Here is a 26,236-nt window from a genome sequence, read left to right on the forward strand (position 1 = left end):
AATTTAGGAATGTGCTTAAGAACACATACTACATTAGGTCAAGGTAAACAGATACCTTAGCTCAAGGCAAGTAAGCGGGCATTCATTATCAAAGATTGGCTATGCCATTAATATCTAAATCTTTATGGGGGGATAAAAGGATAATCACAACAAAAAGTCAGGTATGAAGCAGACCATGGGGAAAACCTTAGAACTGGAAGCCATGCTCCCCTTCCCCTAGAATGAACACCCTAGTAGCTTTTATCCGCTCCTCTATATCCCAGTTTCTACAAAACATCCAAATACTACAGAACGGGTAAGGGGTTCCGAAGAGTGCTGCCCGGGTGCTCTCAGTGAGCCGGCCGTTCTCCTTCAGCTAAGATTTACACTATTTGCATATTCTGTGGAATATGTTATCATTAAGGCAAAGGCAGACGTAATTCCAGTTGTAACAAGGGAGACTTCAGCTGAAGAAGTGGGATAAACCCCCAGGTGCCCACCCTCTTCTGTGAAAAATCAGCATCTCCTCCTCCTTCCCTTTTACTCTCTTTCAAAACCAGTGAGAAAGCGCGTAGCCTAATGGTCTGGGCTGCTCAGCTCGCTGCCTGTACCACCTTCTCTCCTCTCCCACCAAACCAAAGTCAATGGACTTCTTATTCTGGATATAGGTCTGGGTCAGTCGTTCTCAAAGTGTGGTCCAGAGGCCCGTGGGGATCCCGGAAACCACTGCAAGGGAATCATGACCTACTCCCACCGTTGTGAGAAGACTTCAACTGCCCCACGGACTGTAGTGATGTTTGCAATGACGGTATAAAAGCAATGGTGAATAAAAATACGCCAGTGCCCAGGGACACATCTAGGTAGAAGCACCCAAGTGCACTCAGCGAGATTGAGATTCTTCAGTGCCATGTACTCAAAAATTTCAGAAATGTCCAATTCAATTAATATTGCTGTGACAGTAAACATTAGCTATTAAGTCGTGAATCTTACTTATTTTCATTTTTTACTTCAAGTATAACATATTAGTTGCAGGTGTGAAACCTAATGGTTTTATGTCTCTATATATCATGAAAAGATCACCACAAAAATCTAGTTAACATCTGTCACCGTACGTAGCCATCAAAATTTTTTTCTGATAAAGAAAACTTTTAAGATCTACTCTAAGCAGCTTTCAAGTATGCAATACAGTCTACACGCCACACATTACCTTCCCGTGAGTCTTTATCTTATCCTGGCAGTCTGGATCTCTTGATCACCTATTTTATCAACGCCCAGCTCTCTTCCCTAGTCCCCACCCCCCGCAACCACCAATCGGCTCTCTGTATCTATGCGTTTCTGCCGTTCGTTGGTTTTTTTAGATGGCACTGTAACTGAAATCATATGGCGTGTGTCTGACTTACTCCACTTAGCGTAATACTCTCAAGTTCCACTCATTTGTCACAGATTTCCTTCTTTCTTATGGCTAAGCAGTAGTGCAGCGTGTGCACACACATGCATGTGTCTGTGTGTATCTCACTCCTTCTTTACCCATTCAGCCATTCATGGACATTGAGGGTGTGTCCATATCTTGGCTCCCGTAAAGAATGCTACAGTGAATATGAGAGCACAGACAATTTTTCAAATCTGTGCTTTCATTTTCTTTGAATAAATACCCAAAAGTGGAATTACTGGATCATATGGTACTTCTATTTTTAATGTGTTGAGGAACCTCCATCTTGTTTTCCACAATGGCTGCACCAATTTACATGTCCACCAACAGCAGACAAGGGTTCCGTTTTCTCCGCATCCTTGCCAACATGTGGTATTTCTTGTGCTTTGATAACAGTCATTCTGACAGCTGTGACATGCTAATCTCACTGTGGCTATTTAAATATCCCTGATGATCAGTGACACTGAGCACCTTTTCAGGTGCCTGCTGACCATCTGTAGGTCTTCTTTGGAAAAAAAGTGTCTATTCAGTTTCTCTGCCCATTTGTTAATCAGATTGGGGTTTTTTTGCTATGAGTTATAGGAATTCATTACATTTTAGATATTAAAACCTTACTGAACACAATATTTCCAAGTATCTTCTCCTGTTCCATAGGTTGTCTTCTTGGTGTGGCAATGGCTTCCTTTACTGGGCGGAAGCTTTTAATTTTGATGTAGTCCCATTTGTTTATTTTTGCTTTTGTTGCCAAGGTCTTGGGAGTCAGTTAAAAAAAAAAAATTGCTGTCCACTCCCATGTCAAAGAACTTACTGTTTTCTTCCAGGAATTTTAGGATTTCTGGTCTTATATTAGTCTTTAATCCATTTTGAGTTGATTTTTCTGTTTGGTGTAAGCTTGTGGTCCAGTTTCACTCTTTTGCATGGATGGAGCTGTCCAGTTTTTCCCGCACCATTTATTGAAGAGACTATCCTTTCTTCGTGGTTCACTCTTATCTGTTTTGTCAAAGTAATTGACCATAGATCCATGGGTTTACTTCTGGGCTCTCTATTCTGTTCCACTGATCTATGTGTCTGTTTTTATGTCAATACCTGTTTTGATTAATACAGTTTTCTGATACAGCTTGAAAACAGGGAGCACGATGCTTTCAGCTTTGTTTTTCTTTCTCAAGATTGCTTTGGCTATTTGGTATCTTTTGTGGTCCCATAAAATTTTAGGATTCTTCCAATTCTGAAAAATGCCAATGGAATTAGGAAATAGATAGGAATTCCACTGAATCTATAGATTGCTTTGGGTAACATAGATACTTAAACGATATTAATTCTGCAAATCCATGAGTACAGAAAATCTTTCCATTTATTTGTATCGTTTAATTTCTTTCCTTAATGTGTTATGTATGGTTCAGTATAAAGTCTTTCAAATCCTTGGTTAAATTTATTCTTAAGCATTTTCTTTTTGGTGTGATTTTATAAATGGGACTGTTTTCTTAATTCACCTTTGAGTTCGTTGTTAGTGTAGGAAAATGCAGTAGATTTTTATATGCTGATTTCGTACCTTGCAACTTTACTGAATTTGCTGATTTGTTCTACAAGTTTCTTTTGGTGGAATATTTAAAGTTTTCTATGTAATATCATGTCAGCCACAAAAAGCGCCTGTTTTACGTCTTTCCAATTTAAATGCCTTTTATTTCTCTTTCTTGCCTAACTGCTCTGATCAGAAATCCCAATTTCTAATACTATGCTGAATAAAACTGGGAAGGATGGGCATCCTGGTCTTGATCCTGATGTTAAAGGAACTTATTTTAGCTTTTCACAGTTGAGTGTAATGTTAGCTGTGGATTTGTCACATACTGTCTGTATTATATTCAACTGTTTCCTCTATGCCCACACTGTTGGGAGTTTTTATTAAAAAATGGGTGTTGTAGTTTGTCAAGTCCTTTTCTGCATCTATTAAGATGATAGTTTTGGGTTTTGCTTTCTCTTTTATTCAGACAGAGCCATAGCACTTACAGCATCTGTACATAGAAAGTTTGTACCTACACAACATTCTGACATTAATTACTATCCCATCATTCTCTGAAAAGGGAGAGGGGCTCGGGAAGGGGCCTACTGAGTCTACTAGACTATCTTCATGGCATCACTGTGCCCTGAACATGACAGTGATGTGTCCTGTAATACTTGAAAATAGGTAAAGAGCCAAAGGTTACTAATCCTGTTAGTGCCTTGCTGATTGACTGGAGACCATGTTTCATATCTAAGCTTAATATTTGGCAATACACTTCTTCCCATTAAAAAACAACAACAAAAACCCCAGGGAAGTCCAACACTGTCACCCCCCAACTGGCTGATGTTGAACACTTATCTCTAACACTAGGCCGCATTTTCCTCGCTAATAACTAATTCCAGGAACTTGAACATTCAATCCTGCTTCTTGTGAAACTACTAAGACTTACCCTAGCTTCAGATCCTCTGAGCAACTCTTCATGGCCAACCCCTTCCCCTCTTGAGGTCAGAGGAGGCCTATGTCCTACCGTGGCTGCAGCTTAGAAGAGCAGGTCTAACTGCCAGTCCCGAGCTGACTCCTGCTGTTGTGGAGACTGCTGTTGCTGGGCATGGGACTGAGGGAAAGTGCCCTGTGGGGGTGGCAATGCAGCAGAGAGGATAAGCTTTTCAAGGTTGCTCCATGGGAATCCTTCAGGCTGTAAACACTGCTCAGGAGCTGGGTCAGCGCAGCCTGCAATGGGTGCTCATCTAGGGCAAGCTGGGAAGTCCGCTGCTGCTGCGTGATGGACGTCTGCGCCCGCTGCTTTCGGGAGCAGAAGTAGGGCAGCCACCGCCCGTCCCGTAAGCATAGTGCAAAGCACCATGACCACCCCACAAGCTATGGGAGGAGGCACTCATGTAATCACTAACCACAAGCTGCTGACCTTGAGAAAGCCTTGCGTGCGTCCTGAATGAATGGCGTTAGTGCAGCCCTCTGGACTGCTTTGTGGCATTCGAGATGGAATCTGGACCCTGCTCCAGCTATGAAATCGTCACAGTGTCACACCGCAGGGCTCTAAGAGTGCTCCGTGTCCGGCTCACGGTGCCAGCTCCGCGTGTTCGTGAACCCTGACTTGGTGGACGTTGTAAAGTCTGCTGCTGAATCACTTTGTGTGCCACTGTGTCCAGTATGCAGTGTGCTTGCATTCTGGTTAGTGTGAAACCTGGTCCTTAAAATTGAAGGTACAAGTTGCTGGATGTTAGATGAATTTCCAGTTGAAAGGTGAACAGAATCCAAATTCGACTCAGAGCTTGACTGTTGTAAAAACATCTACAGCCCTTAACCATGGGCCATCTGCAGTTTGATCTTCAATGTTGCTTAGTTTCCTTGCGGCTGGTGAATACTTGCCTCTGTCAGCCATGGCTGTCGCTCCACCTGGTCTGTCAGATGCGGCGCGGCTTGTAATTGGGCTAAATATGGAGACTGAGCCAAGGCTTAAGGAACTGGGAAATTTGCAACGTTAGGACCTCACCGGCTATACCAATGTCTGAATAACAGATTGACTAAACAATGACCTTCTCTGTTACCGTCTTTTCAGGAGCTGGTAAGCTGGTATATGGCGTCTGGGAGGAGTGCAGGTATCTGCTGGGTCCCTGCTGGTGTTGGGGAACGGTCTGATTGCTGTGTGAGAGGATTTTCTTGAATTCTGGAAGGAAGCAGAAGGGGTTGGGCTGTGATCAAACCTTTCCAATGCGTTCTCGAGGCTTGACTAGGTCTATACAATTATCAGACCCAGAATCTTGGTTTTTGTCAGTGGTTGTCTCAGGGAGAGAGCCTTCAATGCCAAGTACTCATCACCCCTAACTTCTGCATAATTTAGTATGAGGTGAGTACAAACAAAAACTCTGGCCTTGAATTCTACTGAAGATCAATGACACAGTGAGTCTGAAGCCAAATCCGCCGTGGTCCTTTGCTCAGAAACGTGTAGTAACAGGACATAGCTTTTCCCATACTGCATTAAGTGCTCATGACATTTCTGGCAAATGTTCTGGACCATCAAATTATAACTGGATGTTCACAAAACTTCAAATGTCCTATCATAGGTACTTCCTAGTACCTAGCAATAAAATTCTCAACTACGTCTAGATGTCTGAAACTCTTCATTAAGCTCTTTGACAGTGTACATCCTGGATGAACTAAGTTGTAGCTGATCTGACAGTGGCTGCAATACAATCTCAACCATCTTAGAGCCTATCTGTGCTTGTATAGTTCCTTTGAAACCATTCTTTGCTGAGGTGGATACACTGTTTACTGATTGGAAATTTCTTAGAAGTCACACATATTCATAGGTACATGACTCTCTTGGTCTCATATGCTTCCTCAAAGCATGTGACAACAGAATTCTGATATTAAATACTCCAGTGTTAACGAGTCACTTTCCAGCAGATGGGTAGAGAATTTTTTTTTTTTTTTTTAAACCAGTGAATTTTCCCTCTCTGGGATAAAATACTTTGATCCATAAGATCAAATGGTAAATATTGAAGCAATGAAGTTATATTCTCTCAGACACAAATAATACGCTTCCATCAGTTATGTCATGATAGCTGAAAAACAAAACAAACATCAAAAGCCTCGAACACTAATTGTGTAAATTCTTCATTATTGAGGGATGTGGGTTTCTGGTTCTGCCAAATGTTACTGGCATCTGACTGTGCTTTGTTTTCAGTAAAAAAATCAGTGCTCTTCTGCATAACAGATTTCCATTTATTCTTATGTGAACTCTTTGCACTTCCTGGATCTGGAAGTTGTTCCTTCTCAAGGTTAGGGAAGTTATTTCTTCTTCAAATATGTGTTCTGCTCCTTTTTCTTCCTCCTTCTGGGACTCATATAATGTGAAATTATTCGTTTGATGTTGTCCCACTGGCCCCATAAGCTATTTTACTTTTTAAAATTCTGTTTTCAGGCCACGTGGGTGGCTCATTAAGGTAAGTGTCTGACTCTTGATTTCGGGTCATGATTCTTAGGGTCATGAGACTGAGCCCCACATTAAGCTCTGCACTGAGTGTGGAGCCTGTTGAGATTCTTCCTCTCCTTCTACCCCCCACCCCCACTCCCGTTCACACACATGTGCTCTCTAAAAAAAAGAATAATAAAATTCTTTTTGCTATTGGGTGAATCCTACTACCCTGGCTTCCACACTACTGAGTTTTCTTCTGCTTCGTCTAGTCTGTGTTGGAACCCTCCAGTGTATTTTTTAAATTCAGTTACTGTATTCTTCAGCTCGGTGAAGTCTGTTTGGTACTTTCTTATACTTTCTCTTTACTGAGGTTCTTGCTGTGTTCATTCAGGTTGCAAGTTCAGTGAACATTTTTAAAACCATTACTTTGATTTCTTTTTTAGGTAAATTACCACCGTTTCATAATGGTTCTTTTTCTGGTATTTTACCATGATCTTTCATTTGAAACATACTCTTCGTTTCGCTTGACTCTGTGTTGTTTCTAAGCAGCAGATGAAACAATCCTCAATAAGTCTTGAAATGGCTTCAAGGAGATGAACCCTGTCGTTCAAACCTCCTCTGGCTCGGTGACGATGTGAACCTTTGGGGTCTGAGCAGCCTGGATTTACTCTCGCCAGCTCCCAGTTGCTGAGAGAGTGCCAAGTCCTGCGAGTGTTCCAGAGGAAGGAATCTCAGTCTGTTCCTAGTTTCAGGTGGAAGAGAAGCCAGAAGCTAGAACCCTCAGGCAGCAGCCTTTAAGGCATGCAAATACAGATCCAGTCCTATGGGACCACCCTATACCCTGCTGGTCTACAGACCAGGCAACCTGGAAGTGTCCCCTAGGAAACTGTTGGGAAAATCAGGGCTCCACAGGAGTGAGCTCCTTTCCGGGAGGTACTGGTGAGCTTCAGCAAGGCCAACCAAGCAGAAAGATGGCATCTCCTGGATCATGTTCCCTGAGAACAATTTCATAGCTTATAGATATGTGGTAATCCTGAAGCTCCTGAGGCTAAAGTTCTAGGACAAGGAAAGAGGTCTTTTTCAGAGGAAGACTGGAGAAAGTTTCAGACTGCTGTCTGTGAAGTACCCTGGGGATAGTAATCTGCCAAGAAGATTGTTTCAGACTCTTGGGCGCCCAGCTCTGGCAGGCACTGCAGGGGTGCCGTACACCCACTGCAGGTTAGAGGGAGAATTCAAGAGTGGTGCCCACCAGTGCCTGTGTCCCAGGAGGGATTCCCATTAGGCTCCTACCCCGTGGGCAGATGCTTTTTAAATATTTTTAAAGATTTCATTTATTTATTTGACAGAGATCACAAGTAGACTGAGAGGCAGGTAGAGGGAGGCAGAAGCAGGCTCCCCGCTGAGAGCCCGATTCGATCCCAGGACCCTGAGATCATAACCTGAGCCAAAGGCAGAGGCTTAACCCACTGAGCCACCCAGGCACCTTCCTTGGGCAGATGCTTTAAGATGAGAAATGAACCTCCAATGCAAACGGCCTAAGCACTTTTCACGCTGCTGCTTTTGCTCAGGGTGCTGTGGTGAGTCTCTGCATGAACCCTAAGAGCAAAATCCACTTGTTACTGCTGTATTGTTCTCCTGTGTATAAGCCCCACTGGTTTTCAAAGCCAGACATTTTGGGGACTCATCTCTCTGGTAGAGGTCCCAAGAGCTGGGGGTGCCTGACATGGGGCACAAACTCTTTGCTCTTCAGGGAACAGCTCTGTATCTGTGATATCCTTCCCAAGTGCTGGTCACGCTAGGTGCAGGGTTTTGCAGCACATCCTGTCCTTGTAGTTCCTACCCTTCTGGCCGTGAACCTTACATCCTTTGTAACAAAAGAGCGGCTGAGTTTGTTTTCAGGTCTTTTTCAGAAGGAACATTTTCTATGTAGCTGTTGATTTGCTGGGTCTGTGCAAGGAGGGGAGTTTAGTATCTTTCCATGCTGCCATCTTAAACCACCTCCCAGTGGTAACTGAGTATGTATCTTTTTAATAGTCCGTGTGACAAAACAGAAAGCACACAGTACTTACAATGCATACCGAAGTATGATGGTTGCCTCACAGAAAAGCACTTGTGTGACTAAGTTGGGAGCTGGACTAGATTATTCTTTCAAATAAAAATGTTAGGGGCACCTGGGTGGCTCAGTGGGCTAAAGCCTCTGCCTTTAGCTCCGTCGTGGTCCTGGGATCAAGCCCCGCATCGGGCTCTCTGCTCAGAGGGGAGCCTGCTTCCTCCTCTCTCTCTGCCTCTCTGCCTACTTGTGATCTCTGTCAAGTAAACAAATAAAATCTTAAAAAAAAAAAATTATTTCATGAAATAAGTAAGACAAACTATCGTTATTTAGACTTAAGTATTTGGCAGATTTTACTCCCCCCACCCAAAGTGAACGAGTCTATCACTTCAAGAAAAATAACTGCCAGTATTTGTCAACAATGATCAACAAATTTCATGTGTAATTTGTATTTTTGAGGAATTTGTGTCTACCACTGTGAGCCTGTGAGCCTGATAGCTTCCTAATTCTTAAAAGATTCTTCTGATGGGACTGGAAATCGACATCATTTTTTTTTATATTACACAATAAAATATGTCAACATATGAAAGACCAACATTTTCTAAAGGACCGATGCATGATGTAACAAAATTACATCATGTAAAAGATCCACTTACAGTGCAATGGACTTTAACGTAAGAGTAATCTACTTCCCTGATTCAGATTTCACAGTGCAACTGAACTTCAACAAACTCCATCGTGGCAGGTTGTGATACAGTATTAAAGAAGACGATAGACAAGTATCTGAAAAGTCTATTAAAGTACTCCTTCCTTTCCCAGCTACAAATCTATGTGAGACCATGTTTTCCTCATCTATTTCAAGGCAACCTCTCACAAGAGACTGAAAGTGAGCAGATATGAAATGAAAGCACTCATTTAAAGAGACTGATAACAATGTAAAACAACGACACTCTTTCTGCTAAACATATTGTTTAGAAAACCGTGGTTTTTCCTAAATATTTTAACAATCCCCAGTTTTAATTACTGATGTGGTAAATACCAATGATATAAACCGTACCAACATAACTTCTAAGCATGGAAAGGGGTCCAGGGATTAAAAACAGCTAATCAGGGGACAGGAAAACTCACGCCTCTTAAGATTCACCAACTTTTGTCCTACACACAATTTTGGGGGGATAAAATGTGTTTGTGGGTATTCATCATCATGACAGGGTCCAGGCACACGTCAGAGATACTGCAGCTTTGGTTCCAGACCACGGTAAAGGGAGTCCAAAAAATTCTGTGGTTTCCCAGTGCATATAAAATTAGTTGTGTTTACAGTATACTGTAGTCCATTAAGTGTGCCACTGTGTTATGTCTAAAAAATACTTCACTGCTAAAAAATGCTGACCACTACCTGTGCTTTCAGAGTCCTGATCACTACATACATATTGTCAGAATCACCAAATGTGATAAAGAGGCACAAAGTGAGCAAATGCTACTGGGAAAATGGTGCCAACAGATCTGCTTGACACAGGGTCGCACAAACCTTCAGTGTGTTAGGCAGTACCTGCACAGCACAGCAGAACAAGGTAGGGCTGTGTAACTAACCACAGTACCCTCAGAGTGCCCTGCCACCCCCCACCCGCGACCCCGCTGCCCAAATAGGCGGAATCCTACCTTCCCAGTTTGGAACTAATTTTTTGTTCCAGTTGTCTTCTCTTGGTTTTCCTTTCAAGAAGCTCCTTCTTCTTTTGTCTAAGTTCATTGTCTTTGTGTTCAAGATGTTTGTTTCTCTCATATAGGGCAATCAACCCTGCTTCCACTGCTTGCAATTTTCTATTAATTTCCTACAAAAATATTCAAAATTGTTATTTTAAAAACAATTCTAGTTAAAGTATTACAAATCCAGTTAATATTCTTTTTTAATACTCAAAATAACCAACCTTTAGCTGCTCTTCTAAGTGTCGTCTTTGCTCAAGATCCACAGTGACTGTGAGAAACTGGGCTACTTTTAGGGATGTGTTACTGGAAATGACTTTATTTGAATAAATGGAAGTTTTCACCACATACTTTTCTTCTGCTGTATAGATTTGTTTTAACCGGGTTTCTTGTATTACCTGGCACAGAAGTCAAACAATGTCAAACAAATGTTAGTGTACATTTAATGAAAATATTTTTACAAGGACTGAAGCATTAGAAAATACAGATCAAGTGAATTTTAGAAGATCAAAACACATGTGCTTTCATTTTTTTTTTTAACTTCTCCAGTAACATCTCTCAAAAGATTGCTGATATAGTTCAGGTTATCATTTTGGAAAACACTAAAGAAGAGAGAAGGGAGAAAACCCAAACAACGACGGCAAAGGCGACTATACTTTTATTTGACTACATAATCTCTCCCAAATAAGTGTCCTTTTGGAGTTTTGTTGGGTCTACAGAAGAGATACCGGGAACCAGCAGCTCAGGACACACAACTGTGGTAGTTCACCTAAGTCACGGATTCTCACCTTTCCTCAGTTATATTGTTCACAGACACATAATCATATTTAATTCCTGGAAACACTTAAAGGATCTCAATTTTTTTTTGCATTTTTCGGAAAGCTTCTCTCTCAAGAACTTAGACAAGAAGTTCCAAAAACTAAAGCTCATTCTGAAGACAATAACATTATTTTATATATTTCTGAATACTAATGAAGAGCAGGCTTTCATAATACAGCTTTTTCTAATCTCTGAAGTTTCACTATCAATACTCTTGTGGCATGTTTCTATCCAGAAGTTTATAGTCTAAGTGAAGAGATAAGGCATATTTACGCACATTTATGCATTAATAGCTTAGCTAAAATGTTCAAATACTCCCAATTATTTCGTGAACTAGGTTTAAGAATCCAGCAAGCTCCTTAATTTCTTAGAAATTAATCAGAACAAGTCCATAAAGGGTCTTATATGCATATATGGTCTTGTCCTCTTTTCTAAATGACAGGAGAGGTACACCTACATGCAAGTCCTAATATTTATTTCCTCAAATGTTCCCCATAATGAAATTTTTAATCAAAAACACATGCAACTTATTATAATCAGCTAGGTGGGTTTTTTTTTTTTCCCCCCAAAACAGTGGCAATGAGCCCTCATTTCTATCTTATGTCAGTTAAGTAAAAAGAGTTCCTAAATTACAAGTGAGTTGTCCTAGGAATACTGGTATACTATGTGGTCAACTTTTAAAACACATTTTGTAATAAATTCAATATAACAACTAGTAGTTGGGTCTCTCACAGGGTCCTAGATGCTTATAAGCAAAAAACACTCCAAATGGTGTTATGGAAAAACCTGCTCTAGATGAAGAGATTTCTTTCCTGTTTCTGTCTGTGACAAGCAACAAATGTAAGGTTAGTCTTGGAGACTGTTTATATGAGGAGGAGAGAACTCCCAGCGTAAGCAGAACATAGGAACTATGAGTGTGTGCTACGCTAGACAGGAAAGGAGATCCTATGAAGGGAGGTCATTCATACCAGAGATAATCATCAGGGGCAGCTTTAAGAAAGTAAGGGCTTGGAGCGCCTGGGTGGCTCAGTGGGTTAAAGCCTTCCCTTCGGCTCTGGTCATAATCTCAGGGTCCTGGGATAGAGCCCCACATTGGGCTCTCTGCTCAGCAGGGAGCCTGCTTCCTCCTCTCTCTCTCTGCCTGCCTCTCTGCCTACTTGTGATCTCTGTCAAATAAATAATATCTTAAAAAAAAAAAAGAAAGTTCAACACCCAGCCTACTATTCTAACATATACTTTCTCTGAAAAATAATCTGGAATACAAGAATTCAAATGAGTAAGCCAGTAATATAAAGTCTGAACAATTTGCCAAACAAGACAGGTGTCTCTTTTTAGCGCTTTCTCTAGATAACTCCACATCACTTACACCCATCATATAGTATTAGTCAATAGTCACTGTTGTCTGTATATTAAAAATGTAAAATACAAAGAATTTCTGTGTGGTTCAAAATAACAGAATATCCTACCTCTTTAAATATCTCTAAATTTTTGCTTGATGTTTTTATACTAAGAAATGTTAACAAAATGAGGTTCTAGATTCAGTACTTTCTTACCCGTTCAATTCTTTCTCTGGTCCTTTCAGTTCCTACAGGAACCTCATGAATATGATAATGGCAGCAAAGGAAGCTCATGACGGGATCAGGGGCATCAAATAATTCTCGCAAGTAAGAGAAAAATCCATACTGTCTGAAATGAAAAGCACTTACTAGATTTTTCTTCTTAAAAAAATATCATGTAAAGAAATCTGATAGTTGAAAAGTAGCAAATAAACAACATATAAATTAATGATCGTACAGCAGAAATTTCTGTGTATTTTAAAATCACTTAATATTGTGATTGATGTTGAGACTGATTTCCTTGTCAGAAAAATTTAATATATTCATCATTACAAACTATTAATCTCTTTTGTTTCTTCCATTGCTTTTATTTTTACAATGTTTACTTACATTCAGAATTAAGATATTTACTTATAACTGTTTCATAATTGCAAATTTTCCATTTAGTCCTTCTGGTGATCACTCCTGCATTACGTGATTAATGGAGGAGTGATTACTCCTGCATTACGAAGTGACAATTTGTTTTATTTTCCCAACACCTAACCAACTATTTTAGTATCTTCCATTCAACAATCCAGTATTAATCCACTGATCTGAAACATCACCACCATACAGTAAGTATTCCACAATATATCTGTTCCTAAATTTTTCCTTATTTTAGACTTAAATAGAGATCCTAAGAGGGAATAAATAGCTTATAACATATTTATGTGAGAGATAATAAAGAGCTAAATGGTTATTCAATATTCAAAGTAACAGGTTAATTCTGAAAATAGTTTCAAGACTTACTTTAGTTCATTCAGAGATCTTGAAGGTGCTTTGCCTGCATATGAGCTCTTGGGAGCAATAACAGCATTTACTCTTAATTTTTTATTGTCACGAATCTGAATATAAGGGAAAGAATATATTTTAATTACCATATACTATCAATCAAAATGATTTTTTAAAGTTATATTCCAACTGGTATTAGGATAGGCTAGGATGACCAAAAACTGGATATTTAATGGTACTTTCAAGAAAAAACTTTTTAGTGTGATAATGACCCTAGTATTACATGTTTTTATAGAAAGTATTTATCAGTGAAAATAGTAAAACAAATACGCTCTAACAGTCGAGGAAGCAGTAATACCAAAACTCTTCCAAAAAGTAAAAGGAAGTGCAATGGTCATTTCCCAAATCACTTTATGATTCTAGCATAACCTTGATACCAAAACATGAACAAACAAAAGCCCTCATGAATATATATGCAAAAATCCTTTACAAAATATTAGTATATGGAATCCAGCAATATGTGAACAATACACATGACCAAGTAGAGTTTATTCCAGAAAGGTGAGATTGTTGGAATGCTCCAAAAACCAATCTCACTTAAATCAATGAAGTATAAAACCCATATGATCACCCCAACAGATGCAGAAAAATATGATAAATTCTTGGCAAACTAGGAACAGAAGGAAACTTCATCATCCTGATAAAGGGCATCTAGGGTAACTGCACAGCAGACATAATACTTATTATACATGGTAGTATGGGGAATGGTATTCTAATAGATAATATCATAGGAGGCGGTTATATACAATAAATTTCACAACTTAAAATCCAAACAAAGTCACACCTGTAAGAGGAAGTTCTAGTCCTGTTGAGGAGAAGCTACGGAAAGTTATTTATCAGAGCACACACACAAAAATAAAGGTCAAAATTTCAGGAACCCAGGTCATATTATCTATATAGGATTTATATCCTTAGCACAAAAGAAGCCCAAGTTTTTGACTCGAAAAAGGCACTCAGTGTTGGCTAAGCAGGCCATTTCCGATAGAAAGCAGCCAAATGCACCTGACAGAAAGCCCACATATCAGACTCGTAATCTAAGGAAGCAACTACTTCAGAAAGCTCTCACACCAGAACAAAAACTCCTGGCTAAGCTTAAATAATACCAAACTACACAACTATCTAACTTTCTGGAGTCCATTCTGTAATTTTATACATGCAACTTTTTATGCAATTACCATATATTCACATTCTCTGCAAACTCCCAAACCAGGAGGGCAATATGGTAAAAGCCAAAAAAAAGTAAGGTTTCTTTCCAGTCACTATTGCACCATAGAAACAGAGGGCTGCCGACGTAATTCAGGGTCCTGTCCTCATTTACACTTGCTGACAACGTGTAAAATCTAAACAAAACAAAATCTAAACCTATCTTTAGGGTTTTAAAAGTGATATACACAAAAGGAAAGAAATCTGACTGACAATAAGAACAGCTAACTATATATATATCGAATATATATACATATATATTATAGATAATGTAATAAAATAATCACAAATAAGCAGTATTCTATACACTTTTTCATTTATTAAATGATTTAATCCTTATAGCCATCTTTTGAAGTAGATCATATATCTACATTTTACAGATGAGGAAATTATGGCATAAAACATTTAGGAAACTTGCCCAATTTAATAGCAAAGCCAGAATTCAAATCTTGGCAGCCTATCTACAGAGTCTGTGCCTGTAACTACTATGCCACATTGCCTGGTAGTAGCTTAGACTCCCAGGGTGTTTCGATAGCCAGATATAGAATTCTCATTCTTTTTTAAGAGGTTTTATTTAAAAGCAACAACATATTCCCACGCTCCCCATCAAAGAAAAGCTGAGTTCATTCCAGTACATCTTCAAAAAGGATGTCGAAGACCAAAAGTCCATCATTACGGATTTTTTGCTCTTAAAACAGTATGACAGAATTATTCTTACTAACTCCAAATAACTTCAAAACATGTTACAGATGGAATTATGGACTGTTTTTTCTCTTGCAAAACAAATTCATTCCCCAATAATGACAGAGATAAAAAAAGAAATTCACAAAATCAAATGATTTTATAAAAAAGTTACTGCTATAATTAGTATATAATTAGTCGCTATTTTTTGTTTTAGTTTTTACTTAAAAACTCAAGTACCAGAAAGTAAGCACCAGGTGAGTCAAAGTATTACACTGGTCACTTGCCTCTTTGAGGAAAACCTCCATATCTTCTTGACTCTCAAATACAAAAGCTCTCAAGTCATTTGATGAAATATGATTTTCAATGTACTTGGCATTTTTATTATCTTTCATATTGATCTAAACAGAAAGAAAATATAAGTAATATAAGTTAATTCTCATGAAATCCAAACTGAGTACTAGAACATAATTTTACTTTGAGTTATTTAACAGGTTTAAATTTAACACTTATGGGGGATAAAATTTGGTACTGAAGACTCAACATTTTAAAACCTCTACTTAATTTAGTACCCAGAAACATCTAATACATCATAAAACAAAAAATATGACTTAAATAAGCACCTGATGCACATCAATTTTGATTTTATCTAAGAAGTAACTATGTTCCTTTCTAGTCAACCCTCTGGAAAACAACTGAAATGGCTCAGAAGGTAATCTAAGAGTATAAACATTTTTCATCTGTCCCCAAACTTGTACTATTTGTCTTCTTAATCTTTAAGAGGAAGTTATATATGGCAATAACTGATCAGTATAAAAACACAAAGAATTAAAATACAACTTTAATAGTGCTTTCAAGAGAAATCTTAAGCTTGTACCACTAGGATTTATTTTTTAAGTATTAACAAACCAGGCCCTTCTGCATGTGAGGTTCAATGCTATGGAAAATACTAAGAACGTCAAGACAACAAATCAATATACTTTTTGCAGATGCTAAGTTAAAAAAAAGCAAAAAAAAGCAGAACACTATAATAAAGATCCATAACAGGGGTATATGAAATGTGCTCTCTTATGGAATTTTAGGGGGCAGATAGATTATCTTCAGCAGATGGAAATCTGCCTTCTTGAAAAAAAAAAAAAGATTTGTGAAAGAAGGTATTTATGTACCGTATATATAAAACACAGCATACTACTGGTGAAGAGCGAAGACTCTGGGGTCAGACAGATGATGCTTCAAATCACATACCCTTAAGTCTCTGAAAGTTTCAGTTAGTTCATCACCAAAATGGGCACAGTACAATAGTCTACATCTCAGGAACAAATGTGGATTAAGAGAGCTAATAAAAACATTTTAGTACAATGCTTAAACTCCATATACACATTGGCAAGTATTACTCTCTATTTTAAACTACAAAATATCAGCTAGCACTAAAACAGGGGAAAACTGATACACAGGAAAGTAAGTCACAAGAAATACCTAAACTTAAACACTAAGTAGCCTCTATCGCTTTTGGTTTTTTTTTTTTTTTTTTTTTGGTAGGAATTACTTCATCAGAAGGAATGGTACAAATGAAAGAGAAGTGGGGTGTTAGCTACGACTTAGAGGGTAAAATAACCCCACTGTGACTGCAGAAGTCCCCTTTTTAAAAAGCGCTGTAGCTAAGCCGGCCTAAGACGGGGCTCTCATTATCACTCCCTTACCAGAGTTCCCCTTTACCGGGGCTTCCACCTTGTGGAAGGTGGTGATGTGGTCATTCAACTCTTTGAAGAACGTCACCTGCTCATTTAGATAATAGTCTCAAAAAGTCACATGAATAGGGTCATTTCCGTCCCTGCCCAGCTTGTGCCCTTCCAGGAGTGACTGAGTCACACCGCTTTTTCCCCAGGTAATGCAAACTGCTCTGCACGGAAACTGTCTGGCCTCCTGACATCCGGAAGGAAGATTTCACCAATTTGTTGGTTCTGCAGCTTCATCAGCTACTTAGCAAGCTCCTCTCATGAGATGGATAAAGAAAATATTTGGCAAAGTTCAAGGCCACTGTTTCACAACCCAGTAAAGACAGAGTGGTGGGCAGGGGAGACACTGTACTCCAGAGTCATCTGGTGGTTGATGGAAGACTCGTAGTTCAGTTTTTTAACGTGAAATCTTTCTATACAATCTATCTTAGAACGTGTTTTATAAATTCATTAATAGATCATAAATGTCCTCATATTAATAGACACCAAGAATGACTTTTTAATGGCTGCATAGTATTCCTTTCAATAGATTATAGAATAGTTTACATGACCAGTCAAAATCTCTCTGGAAATTTTCTTCTTTGCCCCATCATCATTTGGGCTATTATAAACTCTGCTGTGAGGAACAGAACTATAAGTACTTCTTTGCACAATTCTCCCATTCTAAACTGGGCCGGTTAGAAATAACTCATGGAAATGGACAGCTGACAAGTAATATGGCTAAAATTTTAAGTTTGTGGATTGCTAACTCGTCTACATTGATGACAGTTCAACTAGATATTGAAGGATTATGTGTATATGTGAGGGTGGCAGAATACAAGGGTATTCCAAAAAGGATTAAAAAAGCAAGACTGTACCTTTTTATTTCAAAGATTCAAATGTAATTTGAAATATCAATATATGCCAGCTAGTAATCCCTGTTGGTGACAGGCTACTACTATTGGGAGATAAAAGGATGGCAAATTTACCAAAGTTGTGAATTATAATTTTGAGGTTGACATTTTAATAAAAATCTGTTAATTACTTGCAATATAAGTTATTAAGACTCAAACTACTTTTTTCTATTTTCTTTCAGTCCTTACCAGATTAATCAAAACAATAATGTCTGCATCCAAAATAGATATTCCCTTCTTGATCTGGCAAAAATACTCTAATAATACATACTTGAGCAAGAAGAGAATACAGTATTATGCATATTAACTTTGCTAATATAATCTATTAAAAAAAAGACTACATGAAATGATTTTAAGTAATAATACAAATATGAATTAAAGAAAGTAGAAGTTTTCATGAATCCTGCAAGGATCTATAGTGCACTCTTTCCTAAAGTAAAAAAAAAAAAAAAAAAAAACTATAACCCAGCAGTAACAATCCTTGAGACATTTTGGGTAAGTTTTAGGTTCATATTCTACCTAACTATATCACTGTCAAAGAATGTGGTTTTTACTTGATTTTCTCTTTCCATGGCCAAACTTTTAAAAATATTTTAGATGGAAATCTTCCTAGCCATTCCATGGCCACACTTCATTAAATGATTTACTAAATTCAGCTTATCCTATTCTAAATGACCCATGACCATCAAAATAGCTAGCTATCAAAGGGTTACGTGGTCAAAAGACTGCCAGCTGCATCCTCAGAATCCTAAGAATGCTCAGTTATTTGTAGGTGACTTCCTCTTCAACTTCTGTTAGGTAACCCTCTCAACGTAGTTATTTACAGCAGTTTCTAGCCCTTCGGGCAGCATTTAATCTCTAGTAACTGCCAGAAGGAATGAGCTGACCGAACTAATTTTATACATGATTCTTGGTCAATAAGCTGACAACTCCATACTCTGACAAAGTCCAAAGACTTATTGGTCAGAAGTCAGGTATGGATTCAGCAGCACATCAGTAGCCACAAGTCCAAAAATGGGAAACTAAGGTGTTAATAAGACTAGGAATTCTTTTTTTTTTTTTTACTGTTTTGCATCAAATGGGTATTTATTAAGTGATGACTAGGAATTCTTAAAACAACAAAAAAATCTATATTAGAACAAAAAATCTACAATGAACACAATAATGAAATACAATAATGAGATGCTACCACAATGAACAAAATTTCTTACCGTGAGCATTATAGGCTCATAGACTCTTTGCTTAAATTTGTCCCGGTTATTTCTTAGCCATAAAACAGCATCATATGTGTCACGGTATCTTTGCCTCAGTTTATCTTCCTTCTGATTCATAAGATTGTCAAATCGTACAATATTATCACCCACACCTAAAAAGGAAAGTAAAGTTATTAGTTCTCTGAAAGCTTTAATTACTGAAATAATCCATTAGTAATACAAAAGATACCTTAGATCCAAAAGTTAGCAACACCACTCAGGAAGTAGCCACCACAGAGAGAAAGGACCACCATGGACAAATTATTATCAAATTTCTAAACACTTGAGATAAAACATGCTCTTTAAGCTATCAAAACTAAAGAGGTACAAAAATAAGTCAGGAAAATAAATAAATAAATAAATAAGAAAACACTACATTTCCTAACATGAGATGATCGCAACAGGCCTTCAAAATTCTGAGGGAAAGATTTTCAATGTAGAATCACATATACAACAAAACCAAGAGAAGAGGATCATGAAATAAAGGCATCTTTAGGGATGCAAAGACTCTGAAATTAATCCCCAAGCATCTCTTCCTACAAAGTAACCCAAAGATAAGGTAACAATGTAAGAACATACTAAGTAATATAAGAAAAAAAAAAAAAAAAAAAAAGTACACAGAATTCAGGAATAGCTTTACCCAACACAGAAAAGGATCTGTGATGAAGCCCAAGAAATTCCAGACGACTGCCTACTTTTTTTTCTTTTTAAGGAAATATTAAAGCAAATGGTTTTTTTAAAAGGTAAATTAAAACTTAAAAAAAAAAAAAAAAGCCATCAATGAAAGAAAATCCCACCCTAGCTCATTACCCGGCTCTGCTGTGAACAAGTCTCACTGCTGTAAGAATCCTCACTATTCCTGGCTTTTAGAATTAACCCATAAACAGAGCACATAAAACTTAATATGGTTCTCAAGAAATGTTTTCAGCCTTGAAAATATAAGAACCAGAGCACAAATTAGAGGACTTAGAATGTCAGAGGAGCAAAAAGTGAAAAGGATGAGTGCCAGTGTTTCAGCTTGCAAAGTGTGCATTCAAGCACTACTGACAACTATTTGACACAAGATAGAAGGGCATCATAATCAATCAATCATAAAGGTTAATGATTACTAACTAATACTACTAACCCCACTCGAGGAATTAATATAGGATAGGAACTGTTAGGAGCCCAAATCTGTATCTCAAGTCACAAAATAGCAAAACATAGTATCTAAAATTAATTAATCAAGCCATGGTGAAATAACATGATAAAAATATAAATAATGGTCTACTGGAAAAAACTGCTGAGTTATTTAAAAATGTACACCTGAGAGTGGGTATGGAGATCTGAAAGAGGTGGAGGAAACTCTGATAAACATACAAAATGGGGGTTGTTTTCTTTTTTACTGATTTTAGTTGTACACACTGAGTAGTTAGTACTTAAAACTTCTTCCATCTGTAGAATGTTATAAATCAATTTTCATGGTCCATAGGAAAGAAGAGCAAAGATGAAATCGAACAGATTTCAAAAGGGCAAAGCTAATGGAAGATTCTGAAAACTAGAGTGAAGAGCTTAAATTCGATCTGATAAATAATAGTGAGTGACTCTGTGAAGGAAATAAAGGAACCCATTTTTCCAGAATTAAAATCAACTGTCATAATCTGACATACATAAGGCAATGGTTAGCCAGTCACAAAGCACGGTATATGCTACATATAGGTGATTAAGACATTAAATTGCGAAGACCAAGCTGAGCTTCCTCAACAAGGGGATTTGAACAGCTAAAGACATGGTACCAGGGCAAGAAGAAAGCCATCAACAGAAATAGATCTCCATTTTATAAACATCTCTTCACCCTAAGTTTCATAAAACTTACTCTTTCTCTCCTTCTCTAGGCTCTCCTTCTCTCCTCGCTTATCAATTACCTCGCCTTCACATAATGCCTTTTCATCTTGAACTCGTCTCAGATCATTTGTAATGGCATCAATGTGCGGCTGAAGATTCTCACAGTTTTCTGCGGTCTTCAGTTCATTCTGCAAATCCTCTATCATCTTCCGAGTGTTACTTATCCTCCTCTGGCGGTCGTGTTCTTCATTCTGTTTTACCGTTAATGCCTGCTGCAGTTCCTCAATCTGATAAAACAAAGAAGGACGGTACAGGAGACTGTTTTTTTCTCTCTTGCTAAGGCTTTTATAGTAATATAGTATTTAAAATGCAAACAACTTAACAACACGGGTGTTTTCCTAACTAAAAGGTACTCTGCGGTAATTCAGAGTGTTACTCCTACCAGACCAACTGTTATCTTTATTTGTTCACTAATAATATCCTAAGTACTGGGAGCGGTGCTTAGCATATAGTTAGCACTTATTAAATATTTGCTCAATAAACAAAATATTTGTAAAGCCAATTTGCAGATTTCTAAATATTGACAGAAAATAAATTCATATCACACACCAGAAGACAATTAAAATAGCGTTTATATGTATATGACAAACTTTGAATAAAGCAGTAATAACAGAAATGATAACAAAGGTTATGTCACTCTTAATTTTAGACAAACTTTTTTTTTTTAGGATTTTATTTATTTGAGAGAGTAAGTGAGTGAGAGCAAGTAAGCAGAGGGAGAGATAGAGGGGGAAGTAGACTCCCTGCTGAACAGGCAGCCTGACACTGGGCTGGATCCCAGGACCCTGGAATCATGACCCAAGCCGAAAGCAGACGCTTAACAGACTGAGCCACCCAGATGCCCCTGAAACTATTTTCTTTCAACAAAATTATTTACTAATACTTGAAATTAATATTTTGAGATTAATCCTCCAACTATATGTTTAGATCTGGTGACATATTCAAGGTAAATTGTTAAAAAAAAAAACCCAAGTCATATAAGATGCCAATAGATTTTTATCAAAACCTTACAAAGTCCACCTAAAAGTTAAGACTTTAAGACACACATGCATACACAAAAATATACACGTACAGAATCCTAGTTGTGTGAAAAGTACAATTTCATAACAACACATCACATAATCTGTTAGGCTGCCTTCACTCCAAGTCCTATTTACTCCCTTTCTCCCTCCCCCTTACCAAAGTAGGATCAAATTCATTATATGGAAATATGGAAAGCACACTAATTTTTAACAAGTAGTCATCTATAATCTTAAATCCTTAAACCTTTACATTTTAATATCTACTTCTATCTTTTCATGGAACATATATGTTTTATGGTATCACTAAAAATGTATTGAGAGCAGTTTCTAATTTCTCCCACGTCCTTGGCAAAAGAAAATTTTGTTACCTGTGTAATGTCCTGTTTCATGGCTATGACACATTTAACCCCGTTCCCTACTGTTGGACTTTTGGGTTGGTACCAATTTCTCCTTTCTGAAACTTTAACTTAGGCAGTGTCAAGAAAATGAATTGAAACATCCAAAATCCCCCCTCCTATACCAAACAGGCAGAAGGCAGAAACAGTGAAAGTTAAAATACGTATCTGTGATTGAAAGTGAACAATGTTCAATGGACCTAAAAGAAAGAAGAGACAAGAAGCCACAGTATCGCCAGGGAACCCATGAGGTCCAAGGCAATGGGAATAAATAGGGACAGAATTAAGAACCACCAGACACAGGGGGCTGGGTGGCTCAGTTGTTAAGCATCTGACCTTCAGCTCAAGTCATGATCCCAGGATTGCTCCCCTCTCAGCAAGGAGCCTGCTGTTCCCTCTCCTTCTCCCTGCTACTCCCCTACTTGTGCTTGCTCTCTGCCGAATAAATTTTTAAAAATCTTTAAAAAAAAAAAAAAATCACCAAACACATGAAGAAGGCTCCATGAAAAGGGGACAAGAAATGTAGCAAACAAAGCCTTTGTACTCCCAGCAAAACAGAGACCTACCAAGCTACCAAAAATCACACTGGGGCTACTGAACAAATCTGTATGACTACCTGACTTAAAAAACTGGGAAGCAGCCTAGGGGACCCCATTCTTCCGGATAAGCTTTCTGAACTCGAATTCATGTGCAGTTCTCATCCAGAAAACTTCCATGACTAATTCCATCATACTCGGGTTTTATATCAGACACCACAGGTACAAACTCCTAGATCACCCATTATCTTCAATTTCCATGAATGTTCTTATTCTGACACTTGGCTATTCCTGAAAGACATTCTCCCTAGAATCCTCTCTAAGGTGACCTCCTGCCACAATCCTTCAGAGGTGGGGAGGGTGTTAATCCTCATTAATCCCTACTGTACTATATCCTCCATTAAGTAAGCCCCACTTAATTTCCCTTGAAGACTGGTATCAAGCCTTACCACCCATCATCTCTGTTGCTGTGTTAACTAGCTCACCCTCCATACCCTTCTTCACTCCATTCATTGATGATTTAGCATGCCAATTGTCTTCCTCTCAGTATGTTGAAGTCCCACAGTCTAACTCTTCGGCCTCTGTGTTCCTGGATTTCTTCACCTTTAACCATCTTTTCCTAAACCCCTCCTCAGATACCTACCATTTTACTTCAGATCATGTAAAGCACCACAAACTGTACACCTGAAAACCATTTCTACAATCCTATTCTTCCAGTCCTCTTTACTTCCATTTTACTTACTGTAGTACCCAAACTATTCTTGGACTCCACAGGGTCCTGCAATCCAGTGACCCTACCATCCCTTCACAGTCCATTATCCCCTTCATTTCTTTTCTTTAATCTGCTAAAGTTCTACAAGCCAGCACAAGAACCATTCCCTTGCAAAGACTCTTGACCCTCTACCACTCCTATGTCACATCAGCTAGGGAAAAAAGCAGTCTCTATTAAACCCAACTCTATGCCTTGGATGTGTCTTGGATACTTGGATGTGTCTTGGATACTCTAAGCAGTATCCAAGCAGCTGAACTAATTGAAGAAACTCTCCAAAAACTCATCTCACTTTGAATTCATGGCCACAAAACTTAAACAGAACTCAAAACTACCCGACAAACCTATTACATTTCTCTAATAAATGTGTGAGCTCATTCTAAAAGAAGTTCACAGCTTGGGCTCCTCCCTTCCTCAGTTCTTTATTGCTGGAGGCGCTCTACTCACTCAGCTGGTAACTTTGTCTCATACTTCATGAACAGCATAATTAAAATCAGTGCTATGATCAGAGTACTATTCCTGTTTTACAATCCATCACCCTAACTCTGTCTGTACTCAATTCATTTTATCTTGTACAATATAAGGAGAGTCCTTGTAGCTACCTAAGTCTAAGACTACTCTAAGCAGTGTTTCTCTAATTACTTACGGTAGAGGAATTTTTTATAAATTCCAAGCCATCAAAAGTCAACTTGTATCAATTACACCTACAATAAATTATTAACAATCATTTTGGAAAACGGCTTGTCAAATTCTTCAAAATATTATATTCTATATTTTTGATATCCTACTATGATATTCTACTCCTAGGAAATTATAAAAAATGAAAGCACATATTTATACAAAAGCTTGTACAATACTCATGCCAGTTTACTGGTAATAGCCCCAAACCAGAAATAACCTTAATATCCATCAATAGGTGAGAAGATAAACTGTGGTCGCAAGGGAAAAAAATACATTAAAGCAAACAAAAATTAAAATAGAAATATCAAAATTGGTGGACACAGCTAAAGCAGGGATGAGAAGAAAGTTTATAGCATTAGGTACATATATAAGAGGAAAACTCTCAGATCTAGAACCCAGAAGAAGAACCAAATAAACCCATATCAAGCGGGAAAAAAGGAAATAATAAAGATACAAACAGATATCAATAAAATTAAAAAGGGGGAAAAACAGAGACAATCTATGAAACCAACAGCTGGTTCTTTGAAAAAAAGCAATAAAATTAACAAACTTCTAGAAAGGCTGCCCCCATCCCAAAAAGGAGAAGACAGAAATTAATAATATCAAGAATGAAACAGGGATATCACTGTATCATTACAAACATCAAAAGGACAGTAAGTTTCGTGTGGGTTGAGTTTGAGGAGTTCATTATAGATCCTGGATATCAACCTTTTGTCTGTACTGTCATTTGCAAATATCTTCTCCCATTCCGTGGGTTGCCTCTTTGTTTTTTTGACTGTTTCCTTTGCTGTGCAGAAGCTTTTGATTTTGATGAAGTCTCAGAAGTTTATTTTCGCTTTTGTTTCCTTTGCCTTTGGAGACGTATCTTGAAAGAAGTTGCTGTGGCTGATATCGAAGAGATTACTGCCTATGTTCTCCTCTAAGATTCTGATAGATTCCTGTCTCACGTTGAGGTCTTTTATCCATTTTGAGTTGATCTTTGTGTACGGTGTAAGAGAATGGTCGAGTTTCATTCTTCTACATATAGCTGTCCAGTTTTCCCAGCACCATTTATTGAAGAGACTGTCTTTTTTCCACTGTATATTTTTTCCTGTTTTGTCGAAGATTAATTGACCATAGAGTTGAGGGTCCATATCAGGGCTCTCTACTCTGTTCCACTGGTCTATGTGTCTGTTTTTATGCCAGTACCATGCTGTCTTGGTGATCACAGCTTTGTTATAAAGCTTGAAATCAGGTAAGGTGATGCCGCCAGCTTTATTTTTGTTTTTCAACATTTCCTTAGCGATTCGGGGTGGGCAGAAGATATGAACAGACACTTCTCCAATCAAGAAATACAAATGGCTATCAGACACATGAAAAAATGCTCATCATCATTAGCCCTCAGGGAGATTCAAATTAAAACCACATTGAGATATCACCTTACACCAGTTAGAATGGCCAAAATTAACAAAACAGGAAACAACATGTGTTGGAGAGGATGTGGAGAAAGGGGAACCCTCTTACACTGTTGGTGGGAATGCAAGTTGGTGCAGCCTCTTTGGAGAACAGGGTGGAGATTCCTCAAGAAATTAAAAATAGAGCTTCCCTACGACCCTGCAATTGCACTCCTGGGTATTTACCCCAAAGATACAGATGTCGTGAAAAGAAGGGCCATCTGTACCCCAATGTTTATAGCAGCAATGGCCACAGTCGCCAAACTATGGAAAGAACCAAGATGCCCTTCAACGGATGAATGGATAAGGAAGATGTGGTCCATATACACTATGGAGTATTATGCCTCCATCAGAAAGGACGAATATCCAACTTTTGTAGCAACATGGACGGGACTGGAAGAGATTATGCTGAGTGAAATCAGTCAAGCAGAAAGAGTCAATTATCATATGG

The 26,236-nt window shown here is 38.2% G+C and overlaps 1 protein-coding gene across 2 annotated transcripts in view; it reads right to left on the reverse strand.

The window, feature by feature from the left end:
• SMC5 (structural maintenance of chromosomes 5) overlaps window positions 1-26,236 on the reverse strand; it is a 102,779-nt gene that overhangs the window by 23,811 nt on the left and 52,732 nt on the right. For both annotated transcript variants that reach the window (XM_044265924.1, XM_044265923.1), the window contains exons 9-15: window positions 20,921-21,176; window positions 19,024-19,178; window positions 15,471-15,584; window positions 13,258-13,352; window positions 12,466-12,598; window positions 10,318-10,491; window positions 10,052-10,221 (exon numbers count right to left, since the gene is read on the reverse strand). In XM_044265924.1, the coding sequence (XP_044121859.1) occupies window positions 10,052-10,221; window positions 10,318-10,491; window positions 12,466-12,598; window positions 13,258-13,352; window positions 15,471-15,584; window positions 19,024-19,178; window positions 20,921-21,176 (1,097 nt within the window). The remainder of the gene's footprint in view (window positions 1-10,051; window positions 10,222-10,317; window positions 10,492-12,465; window positions 12,599-13,257; window positions 13,353-15,470; window positions 15,585-19,023; window positions 19,179-20,920; window positions 21,177-26,236) is intronic.

Source organism: Neovison vison, chromosome 9 (genome assembly GCF_020171115.1).
Source record: "Neovison vison isolate M4711 chromosome 9, ASM_NN_V1, whole genome shotgun sequence".
Taxonomy (NCBI): Eukaryota; Metazoa; Chordata; class Mammalia; order Carnivora; family Mustelidae; genus Neogale; species Neogale vison.